General features: G+C 37.7%; 1 protein-coding gene across 5 annotated transcripts in view; it reads left to right on the top strand.

Annotated features, from left to right (window-relative positions):
- chd9 (chromodomain helicase DNA binding protein 9) overlaps nucleotides 1–13,009 on the top strand; it is a 74,249-nt gene that overhangs the window by 37,009 nt on the left and 24,231 nt on the right. For all 5 annotated transcript variants that reach the window (XM_006779782.3, XM_006779781.3, XM_035914927.2 and 2 more), the window contains 9 exons: nucleotides 3,833–3,938; nucleotides 6,152–6,298; nucleotides 7,508–7,576; nucleotides 7,779–7,834; nucleotides 8,408–8,525; nucleotides 8,856–8,942; nucleotides 9,182–9,319; nucleotides 10,286–10,407; nucleotides 12,589–12,832. In XM_006779782.3, the coding sequence (XP_006779845.2) occupies nucleotides 3,833–3,938; nucleotides 6,152–6,298; nucleotides 7,508–7,576; nucleotides 7,779–7,834; nucleotides 8,408–8,525; nucleotides 8,856–8,942; nucleotides 9,182–9,319; nucleotides 10,286–10,407; nucleotides 12,589–12,832 (1,087 nt within the window). The remainder of the gene's footprint in view (nucleotides 1–3,832; nucleotides 3,939–6,151; nucleotides 6,299–7,507; nucleotides 7,577–7,778; nucleotides 7,835–8,407; nucleotides 8,526–8,855; nucleotides 8,943–9,181; nucleotides 9,320–10,285; nucleotides 10,408–12,588; nucleotides 12,833–13,009) is intronic.

Genomic DNA, 13,009 nt, shown 5'->3' with positions numbered 1-13,009 from the left:
TCAGGATAAGAAACGCACACAAACACGCAGCATACTTAACGGCATTTTTGAGTATAATTCGTTCACTCAAAATCATAATTTTCTGAGGTAGGCTATCTAATAGTTGAATACTGTTCCTCCGACATGCTGAAATGCCTCATTGCAGTTTTGGCTGGCAAAGCACCATCAGATCTTGATTCTATTAAAATCAAACCCTCACTCATGCACTCTCACTGGCGGCATGCCAAGTAGGACAGGACAACACTGGGGGACAAGGGATGGGGTTATTTGGCACAATGAGGGAAAAGCAGCCAAGAAAGCCGAGCAACTAGATTATTACTCTCAGGAAAAAGCTTGTGATAGCCTATCATCAGTGATACAGAGTAATGTCAGATCAGGGGCAACTGTAGTCAAATTAAAGATGTAGGATTATGTCTTGAACATGGCCTTGTAAAATTTAGAATCTTTATCAGGAACAAACATTTCCACCCAGCAACTCTGGGTGGAAATGCACCATAAAGTACAAATATAGGAAACAAAAATAAGTAGAAGTGGTGTGCTCTGCAACCATAGAGGTTATCACATGTCAAGAAACATGACATGGTTGCCAAAGTTATGAAGTCACCTTCTGATATCAGTTAGTTTTAATGGACAAACTATTCATTGAATAATGTTTCGAAGGGTTGGTCTGAAGGTCATTTGTTTTGCTCAAGATTGGAAAACATCAGTGCGAACAAATTTAATAATTTGAAATGGTTTTGACCCAATTGATAAAATTCAATATGGGAAATTGCATCAATATAGAGTTGACTGTTGGTATTGTAAGGTAATTATTTGTTTAACACATGCCCCAGAGACTTTGTTGCAGACAGTTTCTTCTTGTGTTCACTTTCTCATAAATTTGGCATTTTCCTTCAATATATAAAAAAAACTCTTTTTACAGCTGTCTCTTTGCCTGGTCAGGCTGTTAGGCATTTTGAATACTTAGGAGAATGGATAGAATTTTTGTAATTCAGTGGTTTTCATGCTGATCTTTTAAAGTTCTTTACATCAGGGAGAACTAACTAGTACCCAGAAGAGTCTGCTTTTGTACCACTTTTTGTCAGTAAGGGGTTGACTTCAAAGTCTGAGTTTATTCCCTGTCATTTGAGTTACCATATTTCAGCTTGTGGGAAGGCTATCCAGTCAAAGGGAGAGTGTGCATTAGTACTGATGTTAGTAAATCTTTGGGTGGTCCTGTGTATCAGCCACATAAGCGGTGGAACAGGATGTTACCATCACTAAGATGTGGGTTTTGTTTTTTGTGTGTGCAAGTGTAGAATCTATTTTTCATTACGATGGCATCTATGTAAATCACGTGACTCTCGTAAATGCCATGCACACATGCAGCAGATGTCGATACAAATGTATCACACCGGCATCCGTATTTTCTTTCTTCACTGTCTGGCTCAATTGATGTTTCTAGAGTCCTCAAGTATCTTGCTTCACAGTTCAAGTTTTCCCATATGGGGGTCAGAGAGATGCTTTAGCCCTGTTATGTGCTGTTAGTTGCCAAGCTGCTAAATGGTGATGTGACACTGCTATTCAGCAAGACCCATATCACAGCCAGCTTTTATTTAGTCAACGATAAACATTGTGTTCAGTCCCATTTAGCTACTTTATTATTATCATTATTATCAGTATTGTTTTTGTGTTGTTTCATTTAGGTTTTTGTCTTCTTTTCTTGGCGTCAGAGCTGGAAACTTTCTTTTTTCTTCCACTGTGCCACTCTGACTTGGCATATATCTTAGCCATTCGTAGCGTTAGTAACCATGTACTGGTGTTGTTTTCACAGGAAGTGATGTCATGAGGAAGATTTAACACCCACATAGCCAAATACACTCCCAAGGGCATGTTGCATGGCAACCATAAAGTGTCATTGTCAAGAGGATTTGTGAGATGTAATATCATCCAGAGAGGGGTGGGGTGGGGGGGACAGGGACAGGGATGCCAGCTGAGGGGACAGCTCTTCAGTATTGCTGGAAGTCTGTTATTTTCTATCTTACACAGTCAGATATTTTAATAGGTATGTGGATGAGTGTTTGTATCACCTGAAATGTATCTAGTCTATCAGACCACTAATTCTATGTTGCTTCAAGTATTTTTCCATGTAGATAAGCTTCAGATGATTAATCTTTTGACATTAAAAGTGAAATGCGTGAAAAGGTGTCAAAAATATGTTTTCGAGGAATTTTATTTTGTTTGTTTTTACTTTATTTTAACTATGAAAAAAAATGGGTTATAATGATATTTATGCACACTTACAAATATATACAAAAATATATACAAAACAATATATACAAAATGCAGTTGGTTTGCTGTGCTGTGGTTATCCCTCGGTTAAATTTAACATGTTGCTGGAATAAGAATAAAGAAGGGAATGCCTCACTCATGCCCTTTTGTGATTGGACATAGCATATTTTGGAGGAGTAAGGGGGATAAAATGATAAATCGGAAACAACAAAATTAGTGGTTTTAAATATTGAAGTTGCTATCTTGACAGTTTGTTTCTTTGCTGTCCTAGTTGCACATATTTTTCCTCTCACACTCTTAACATGTTTGAAAGCTTATAGGGAAGAAGATATATATTTTCTATCAATATCACACCAAGCCAAAGATTTACCACTTGCGGCTAGCAAGAGATTATGCATGTGGAGAAGTGGAAGATGGGAAGTGTCTGCATATGTGGTTAGAGAATATATGGAGAAAGGTCACAGAAATGATATGTGACTGAAAGAGAGGAGAGGGGATTAGAATATGAAATGCTGGCAAAAAATTAAAAGCTTGCATATAGTCATTCTGCAGTTTAGTGATATTTGCTGAGATGCTGAAGATATCTGGAGCTCTGGTACTATAAATGTATATTAGACCAAGGTAAGAGTTTCATCACCCACAAACTAGGAATGGTATTTTAAAGAGGAAAAAAATATTTACCAAATTAGGATCAAATGACGTTGGTGTGAATCTTCCATTTAAGGAGGAGCTTTAGCAAAGCACCAAATTCCTCTCTGTATAAACTGAGGCAGCGTCCATTGTGAGCATGTTAATACGTGCAGCCATTCTCTACAATCGTTCCACTGCTGTTGTTATACGTATGTTGGAGTTTGACATTTAACTGCATTTATTCCTTTCAGAATCCAATGCAGCAAATGCTTTTCTTTTTCAATGTATATGTTTTGGTTGTCTTTCCATCCTTCTCTTAGAAGCCATTAATGATAGCCTTTTTGTTAGAAGTAGTTCCTTATCCACCCACTTAAAAGCTGTTAAAATGTCTCACTGTAGATTTAGTTCAAAATAACCCTGTTTCTTCTGAAATAAATGTCACTTCTTTTGAGGTGTTTTTGCTTTCTGTGATGAGCTCTTAAAATGCATTCACTTTGCATTAATATACTCCATAAAGTTTATGCATGTGCATCTTTAAATGAAGAATTGTCAAAAACAATGAACAAGCCAAATTGCCCATGTAGAATATTTATACTTGCATGATAAACAGATTGTAGAATGTTTAGCAGGACTTCATACACTTGAACAAGTTTATTGGGTAGAATTTTTTTGTTATCATTTCATATTTAAGAACTCTAGACATGGACAGATTTGTGAGATAAACAAGATTTTTAACAATGTTTTGAAAATAAATGTGGATTAATTTCACAGTGTAGAATCAAGCACGAAAAGGCAGAAAACACTAATCAGAAGCCTCTGGATTGTACCATTAGGGCATTTGTCCAGCTAAAATATGCCTAAAGCAGAGTAAAAATTGTATATTTGGTACATGTTTTTCATTGTTTTCATGGGGTCTTTTTCTCTCTCTTAGGAAAATTGTCATCAAGATTGGAAAGAAGAAAAGGCGAAAGCCCGAGTCTTCAGAGGAGTCGGATGATGACCCTCCCCCTCAACACACTTTGAAGGATGATGACTCTGTGAGTTCCAGTATAAAGTATACACAAACTTATGCAGACATGCATGCACAGTACAAGCCAACAAGGAACAGGGGCTCTAATGAGACTGGGAGAAATTAGTGCATTTCATTGCCGTTTATCAAACCAAAGTATGAACCTTACATATGAGACAACACTAGAATTTTAAGTTGGAACTTGGCTATATTTGACTGTTATTTCCCCACTTTATTCAGATTTTGTGCAGGTGTTATTGAGAGCAGACGAGAAATACGAGACGCTTTTTCTGTTAGCTTTCTGATAAAACTTAAGTGGTGTCCTCGGCCTGGCTGTTCACACTGCTGCTGAGCATTGTAGAAGACTTAACAGCTTTAGTCTGATCCTGGAAGGCTCCACTCTCTGGTTCATATGGAGGTCATACAGTGGGTGGCTATCTCAAGTACACATTCTCATCTGTGTTGATGATTGAGAAAACTGACAGCAGAGGTTTTTATCTAGGTCAGAGCATCAATGATAGAATGGCAAATTGAAGTAGGTGTCACCTGAGTTTACCCTTGAGCATTTAAAACACACTTCTGGTCTGTGTGAAGCTTTTCTCACTAGTAGGTTCTGACAGATATCCAAAAGGTTATGAGTGACATGAATGAATGACTGGGGACGACACCCCACTAACTACAGTGTGTTGTATGATATAATTACGCCCGCTAAGTGGCACCCCAGGACTTAATTAAAATAGTCGGTGGATGACTCATTTATGATGATCTTGTGGAAGAGGTTGAAGTAGCTTGGCCGCCAGCTGGAACAGGAGCATGATCTCCTCAGGGGCTCGCTCCTATTATTGTGGCATGCGGCAGGTTTGAGTCTCCAGCTTCTGGTCAGTTTGGGTTTGTGAATGTAAGGGTATATCTCCACGGGAATACTGTGCTGCACACCTAATTAACTGTGGCTCAGTGGCATTTATTCCTAATTAACTACATATTATCATTAGGAGGGGCTCGTGTATTGATGCAGGATGCAGCTGCCCACGCATATGATAATTATAAAGGCTTGACAGGAAGGAATAGAAAGAAGCTGGGTTTTAGAGCACTTTTTTTCTGATTTTAAGGATATTCTTCTGGACTTTGACTTGGTTTTAGTAACGTAAGGCCAGTAATAGGTTATGTTGGGCAATGGCCTGCACAATGGAAAACTCTATATTATCATTTTGAACAGGGAAATGTATAAATGTTAAGTGCTTTTGCTAGGGCTGTTTGATATAACGATGTATATCGGATGACGATATAAAAACATCTATTGTTTCATTTTACGCTTCGTGGTGTCGCAAAATAAACTGTTTATGGCAATATTTTTTCATCGTTTTGATGGTCACTGTAGTGGCTATATTAATTTCTTAAAGTTCTCTCTTTCTCTTATATTTAATATAACCACACTACGGACGGACAAGCGCCTGTTTTATGCGCAGTCGTTAGCAACAACGACGGTAAAACCATCGCGTGTCCGCTTGTTTATTTTCCACATAAACCTTTCACAATAAAGCTCAAGATCATGTTGAGACTTTTCAAAATAAACTGAATCACGTGAAAAAGTATGCAGATTATGGATGAGAAGCAAAAAAGAGCCTTTAAGGTGCTAAAAAATAAACCTCAAACGTTAGAACAGGCTTTCCCCCGCAGCACGCTGTGTAATAAATACTCACAAAGAAAACGGCGGCCGTTACAACCTATGTCTAAAAATGTATAGTTTCATGCATCGGTTAAAACACTCGACTCCAGGTACACAACGCCCAGCTTGGTCATCCGATTTATATCGAACAGCCCTAGGACACTCTGAGCCTTGATAATATGTCAATCATGAACCTGATCATATAGCGTTTTTTTCTTTGTGTTTTCTTTAGCTAAGTTTATTACCTTGCTTTGGCGACCTATGTGAAGTAGTTACATTGTTGCTTTTGTTAATAAATAACACCGGTTTGTAACAGGCACACTAGTTAAGAATGAAATGAGTCCATGCTCAAGATTCTGTTAGCAACATCTGCTCAGTCTTGATCAAATCTTCAGTCTTAGAGCCATATGGGAAATTTTCATGCGAAGCAGTCATTAATTACCAATTTTATTTTGCAGTTTCAAAATTGATTAATGAAGTAGTTGAGATTACTTTGTTTTCTCTTTTGTGTAAATGTGCTTCTTACTCCTTTTTTTTGGCTTATATCTTTTTAAATTAATTAATTTATTTTTTAGAAGAGGCGGTCTAATCGACAGGTGAAGAGAAAGAAGTATGCTGAAGAGCTGGAGACCAGGTTGTCAGATGAAGAAGTCAAGGTTATTGTCAAAGCCAAGAAAACCAATACTGCAGCATCCAGGGAACCCGCTCTTCAGCTATTTGTAGTAAGTAATTCTGCATATAACTCTGTGGGAAACACGTTTAATTTCAGTTCTTTCAGTTTTAACATAAATGGGAAAATACAGCTTCAGTGTATTAACTGGAATCAGTGGATGTTTTATTTGTGAAAAAGATACAGTACACCCTAAGATTGACTAGCTGGTAGAACCATCTTTAGCAGCAATAACTTGAAGTAACTTATTTTCTGCATGGTTTTATCAGGTTTGTGGGAATTTGTTTATGCACAGCTATCTTAAGGTCCCACCACAGTATTTGAATTGGGTTAAAGTCTGTACTGAGCAACTGCAACAACTTGGTTCTTTTCCAGTTACTCTATTGTAAAGTTGCTGGTGTGTTTGGGATCATGGTCCACAATGACCCATTTTAGACCAAGATTTTAACTGTCGGGCAGATGGTCTAACATTTGGCTCTAGAATACTTTGGTATACAGGGGAGTTTGTGGTCGACTTGGTGACTGCATGGTGCTCATGTCCTGTGGCCTTAAAACAAGCCCAAATAATCGTCCCTCCAACTTGCTTTTAACAGTTGGTATGAGGTGTTTGTGCTGATATGCTGTTTGATTTTTGTCAACCATGGTGCTTTGCTCTATGACCAAACCTCTCCACTTTGGTCTTGTCTCTCTTTTTCACATGTATTAAGAGTTTTATCTTGAAAAGAAATAGAATTGTTTGTGGAAATAGTGCACATAAACATTGTTGGGAAGATCTTATTTTTGTACCATAAAAGAACACAAACACACTCAGTAAAAAAACAAAACAAAACAAAAAACAATAGGACTGCTTGCTCTGCTAGCCTGTTCTTTTCAACAACACACTGTGACGTACAAACCAGGACCCCTGCAGTAAGGCTTTAAAAAAGAAGCATAATACTCACTGCACTGTCCTTTTTTTTTTTTTTTTTTTTTTTTTTTTTTTTAGATGCAACAGCACAGAAGTTAGAAAGGGCCACAGAAACATTTTAATGCTTAAAAATAAAATTAGTTGTCCTCTAATTTCTAATTAGATAATTCTGGGATATTTTTATGTAATGCAGAATCATAAATTTGACAAAGGGATTTATGATGTGTAAAGCGTAAGAGAGCATCTGGTGTTTGTTTTTGTTATCATATTATGAAGACATTTATGCAACTTAATGCTCTGGGGTGACTGTTATGAATTTATCAGTTGACATTAACCATATCATGTTCTCTGTAGGAGAATCCCAGTGAAGAGGATGCTGCTGTTGTTGACAAAATCATGTCTTCTCGTATTGCTAAGAAGGAGGTAAATATTTAATTTGTTGTTTTGCTTTATTTTTTAACCATTGCACAGTTGTGATAAAAGCTTCTCTTGCAAATTTTTAGCTTAATAGATTTTTGGGACTATGTATTGAGTTGTATTATGTTTTTTCCCCCCTTATTATAGCACTAAAACTAAATGAAAGCATTGCTTCTCATTGTTATGTTTTTGCATTCTTTTTCTTTAGGTCTCTCCAGGAGTGGTCATTGAGGTGGAAGAGTTTTTTGTAAAATACAAAAACTAGTAAGTTATTCATGTGTAGTTTCTGGGTGGTTAGTGGCATATATGTTTTTGTCTATAGATATATCTATAGAGACACAGGCAACATGAAAGCTAGAGGATGTAATTAAGAACTTTCGACTTTTCAAACATCAATACATCACAGGCATGCATGAGACAACTTTTAGTATTGTCGTGTCCTCAATGTTATGATTACTGTTTTTTCTGTTAATAAAGAAGAATACAAATTCTAACGTGTTCACACACCAAATTATCAGTTTTAATGTTTTGGAAATTAAGATTTAAGTGTCATACTCAGCTTCCCAGAATTTTGTTTTTGTGTGTGGCAGATAATCTGTCATCAGCCAGATCACATCCATCATTTCACAGCCAAATGATAACGAGGATGGAAATATGAATGTGAAAACACCTTAATATTTCTAAACAAATATGACTGAGAACAGCATGCCAGTAGAGACTGTGACCACATCTGCAATCTGTGATCACACCTGCTGGCCTCAGCAGTTCCCCCAGATGCTGTTTAGGTGATTGCACGAGTCCCTTACCTTACTGATCTTGTGTGTGTGTGTGTGTCAGCTCCTACCTACACTGTGAGTGGGCCACAGAACAGCAGCTGGAGAAGGACAAGAGGATTCAGCAGAAGATCAAACGCTTCAAGATGAAACAGGCACAGAGGGCACTCTTCTTTGCAGATGTAAGAATGTGCGACTGGTTTGTGTGTCGACACAATTATTTGGTTTTTATTTTTTTATTTTTTTATTTTATTTTTTGGGGGGGGGGGGGTACTTTTTGTCGAATACATTTCTATAAGTGGGTGTGGGTGTCTCCACAATTTGGTGTGTCTTTTAGGATGCAACTGCACGTTCAGTACACATCTGCGTGCATATATTTGAGTCTCTTTGCTCACTCATTTGATACAATATAATGTTTATCTCAGTTTCCAGATGGTGAGTGGGCACTTTGGTTTATTCCCTTTATTTAATCTTTTTCATTTCCTTTTGTGTTTTCCTTCTGTCTCGCTCAGATGGAAGAGGAGCCATTTAACCCTGACTACGTAGAAGTAGATAGAGTGCTGGAGGTGTCATATTGCGAGGACAAGGATACAAGAGAGGTAAGCGAATCCTTTTTCATTTCATCACATACGTGAGTTCTGTATTTGTATAAGTTCCTGAACGGTTTTCATGGTTTTGTTCCTTTCAAAAGATTCTCCACTCTAGCAATGTCTTTGTATCTCAGAAATGCCCAAGGCCATCCTAATGGGCTTCCTCGCAGCCTTTGTTAATATTGTAAAAGCAAAGCTTGGCCTCACTCTAGTCTTTTTCAGTGCTAATCCTCCTCTGCTTGTTACAGGAAGTGGTGTACTACCTGGTAAAGTGGTGCTCTCTGCCTTATGAAGACAGCACCTGGGAGCTGAAGGACGATGTAGATCAGAGCAAGATTGAGGAGTTTGAGCAGCTGCAGGCAGCCAAGCCAGACTCACGCAGGGTGGTAAGTTGTGCCTGCCAGCCTTCTTCAGTTATCACTGTATTTCCATGTTTCTTTATCACTCTTATACGTGTGTGCGTGTGCGTGTACACACACATATTACAGTGATCTAAATAAGACAACACTCACACAGGGGTATGAGCGAGCTTGAAAGACAAACACCTGCTGTCAGTCACTTCAACATCAGTGATTGATGTTTTTATTGGAAAGGTAAAACTAGGAAAACATTTTCTATTGAAGATTCGCAAGATGTACTGAAAAGACTGAAGTCAAAATTAGGAGAAAAGAAATAGACTAATCTTCAAAGAGAACAATGTGTTTTGGTTTTGTTTTTTATCATACTCTATAGTTCCCCTTTATTGAGCAACAAACTGTTGTATTTATAACTAGACTACACAGAGATCAGTCGTGTAACTTGTACTATGAAGACTGACAGTTTTAGTTTCAGGTTATCTTTCGTCTTTTATTTCCCTGTCCACTACAATAGTTCACACTTTGCATACCTGTGGTTGTAACAATAGGTCAGTTTTTACACCTCTACACCCCTGTGTATATATCAGATACACTGACATTTTTTGTGTGCAATGTTACCATATAGGTTTGCAGATGCAGCAAGGTTGGCGTGCTGGAGATTTTGTTTTTATATTACATGTATGTCACACTGCTGGATTTCCTTATTTTTTATATATTCTAAACCATTGTCATTCTCCAGTTTGCTTAAATAAACAACATTTTGCTTATGACCATTGATGCTAGCTCCACATCCAATTTACTATTGTATAAGTTACAGATCCTTTAGCCTATCTCGGCTATAGTACACCCTGGATGGGGTGCCAGTCAATTGTACGGTCATAATGCTAACATTATGTATAAGAAACTGTGTCATGCATTTGTAATATTTACATTCTACTGAAAAGTGTTCATCAAAAATGTAAAGTTAACTTCCTATCTGCCATATATGTCACTTAGGAGCGTCCCCCTGCCAATCTGTGGAAGAAGAGGGAACAATCGAGACAATACAGGAATGGCAACAGCCTCAGGGACTACCAGCTAGAAGGAGTCAACTGGCTTCTTTTCAACTGGTACAACAGGTTAGTTTTAAGCACTGTGAGTATGCATACCTGTAAAAAATCTGCAGCTATTGTGAAAAACCCAAATAGCTTTTAACTGGTGTCACAGTACAGAAATTATGCCATCACGTAGTTTTTGTAGTTGTCAGCTGATGTTAATCTCCCACTCAGCCACACCCCAGAGATGCTCTATTGGGTTGCAATATCACAGCCCAATAGAAAACTTGGAGAGCATTTCATTTCATTGAAGTCATTGCCGTGTTAAAGAAACCTGTTTGATAAGATTTGACATGATTTAACAAGATCCAAGCCAGCATGAGCGAAATATGCTCTCTTTTCCAAGTCCCTGTTAGTATTCTTGCTGTAGCATTTTGGATCAGCTGAAGGCTTTTCAAGGAGTTTTAGGAGGGCCTACTATTAATGAATTACAATAGTCCAGTCTAGAAGTAATAAATGCATGAACTAGTTTTTCAGCATCACTCTGAAACTGGGTATTCCAATTTTAGAGAGAGTGCACAAATATAATAAAGTACTCCTACGTATTGTTTGTTATGCACATTAAATGGTCAAAAATGGCTCCAAGATTCTTCACAGTGTTACTGGAGGCCAAGGTAATGACATCCAGAGTAAGCATTTGGTTAGATACCACGTTTCTAAGATTTTTGGGGCAAGTACAATAACCTCAGTTTTATCTAATTTTAGAAGCAGAAAAATTGAAAATCATCCAGGTCTTTAAGTCTTTAAGGCATTCCTGCAGTTTAACTAATTGGTGTGTGCTATCTTGCTTAATGGATAATGTTGGGTATTACCTGCAAAGCAATAAAAATGTATGCTATGATACATGATATTGCCTAAGGGAAGCATATATAATGTAAACGGAATTGGCCCTAGCACGTAACTCTGTGGAACTTCATAATTAACCTATGGTGTTTGAAGAGGACTCTCTATTTACATGAACAAATTGGAGTCTATTTCATAGATATGATTCAAACCAACAGCAGTCAACTGTATGAAACGTTGCACAGAGCCCCCCACACATGCTTCTTTTTAATTTAAGTGAGATCAAATTTAATTATGGAACCATTGTTTTATAAAAATAAAGGCACATAATTTCATACACATCACAAATTGCAGTGGTTATGTAATGTGCCCTAATTTCATAAAGGTAATAATATTTAGTTTTTTATACTTCAGAGATGTGCTTATCCAATTCTGTGGTCTCTTTTGGGGATATAATATGTAGTGTTGCTAATCTGTTTAGCGTTGTACAAAGAGGTTTGTTTGTTGTTTTCTTTGCTCTATTTGTATCAGTGCAAATTGGATTAATAACAGAAACATCCATCAGTTCAGGATACTGTAGTATATTTGATTTATTTTACATACATTTTGTGTTTCAAGAAGAGGTCTTTTGGGTGTATTGGCATTGCGGATTATAAATAATGAATGATTTATCTTGCTTTGAATCCTGTGTGTGTGGGACCATCTTGTGTTTTTCTGTATTCACATTATTTGCTTAGGCCTGTGAGGGTAGTCAAATTTCCTGTCAAGGTGCATACTGCGGCGACATTTGCTTTTCTTCGCCTACAATCTCAAAAGATGTGCTGCACAGTACATCTGCTGAACACAGTGTCAGTGCGCTTGCATTAACCCTGGGAATTGGTTTTGTTATGTGTGAGCATGCAGGAGTTTGTGTATGCCTACGCAGAGAGATTCATCAAAAGTAGAGAGCTGCTTAAGAGGCCAGTGGGAATATCTGCACGTTGCAATTAGCATCAAGACATAATACCCCCACCCACTGGACAGCTGAATAAATGGTTAGCTGGAGTACACCACGCAGCAGAGGCAGTTGCATTTACTATTGTGTGCTGTATGATATCTTGGGAGTGTTATTACTGCTGATTATCTTGTTTTCACTGTTTTTTGTTTGTTTTTTATTGTCACCGGAGTTCTGCATTTTCCTTTCACTTTCTTGCTTTTCCTCTTTTTACCTATTCCCCTGGCCGTCTGTACATATTTTGTATATTGTTACAAGAGAAGAATTTCTCATAATATACGCCACTCTGTGTTTGTGATAAAATTGTATACAGTACTTAGATTCAAAACATTTGCACCCCCCACACCTACTTTACTTTTTGTACAAAGCAAGGAATTTATTTTCTCCTGCTTTCTTTTTGTTCTAAATCCACTGTTTTCTTTTCTAAGACGGAACTGCATCCTGGCAGATGAGATGGGCCTAGGGAAAACAATACAGTCCATCACTTTCCTAGAAGAAATCTATCGCGTTGGAATCCAAGCGCCCTTTCTCATAATTGCCCCACTCTCCACCATCACCAACTGGGAGCGGGAGTTCCGTACCTGGACCCACCTCAATGTCATCGTTTACCATGGAAGCATGGTCAGCAGGCAGATGCTCCAGCAGTATGAGATGTATTTCAGGGATGCACAGGTAAATGAATATATCAAGCGCAGAAAATTTAAAAATTTAAAATGAGTACAACAGATTCAACACAAGAATTCACCTTTATTGCTCTTGAGCACAGTAGTTCTTATTTTACAAGTACCAGTGTTATTCTGTCACACAATAAAGAGAATAATATAGAAAGGAGCCCTTTAAGAAGCTGAA

The sequence above is a fragment of the Neolamprologus brichardi genome, chromosome 1, assembly GCF_056152115.1.
Source record: "Neolamprologus brichardi isolate AB-2024 chromosome 1, ASM5615211v1, whole genome shotgun sequence".
Lineage (NCBI taxonomy): Eukaryota > Metazoa > Chordata > Actinopteri > Cichliformes > Cichlidae > Neolamprologus > Neolamprologus brichardi.
The sequence above is the reverse complement of the archived record's forward strand: the minus strand, read 5'-3'. Positions and strand labels throughout refer to the sequence as shown.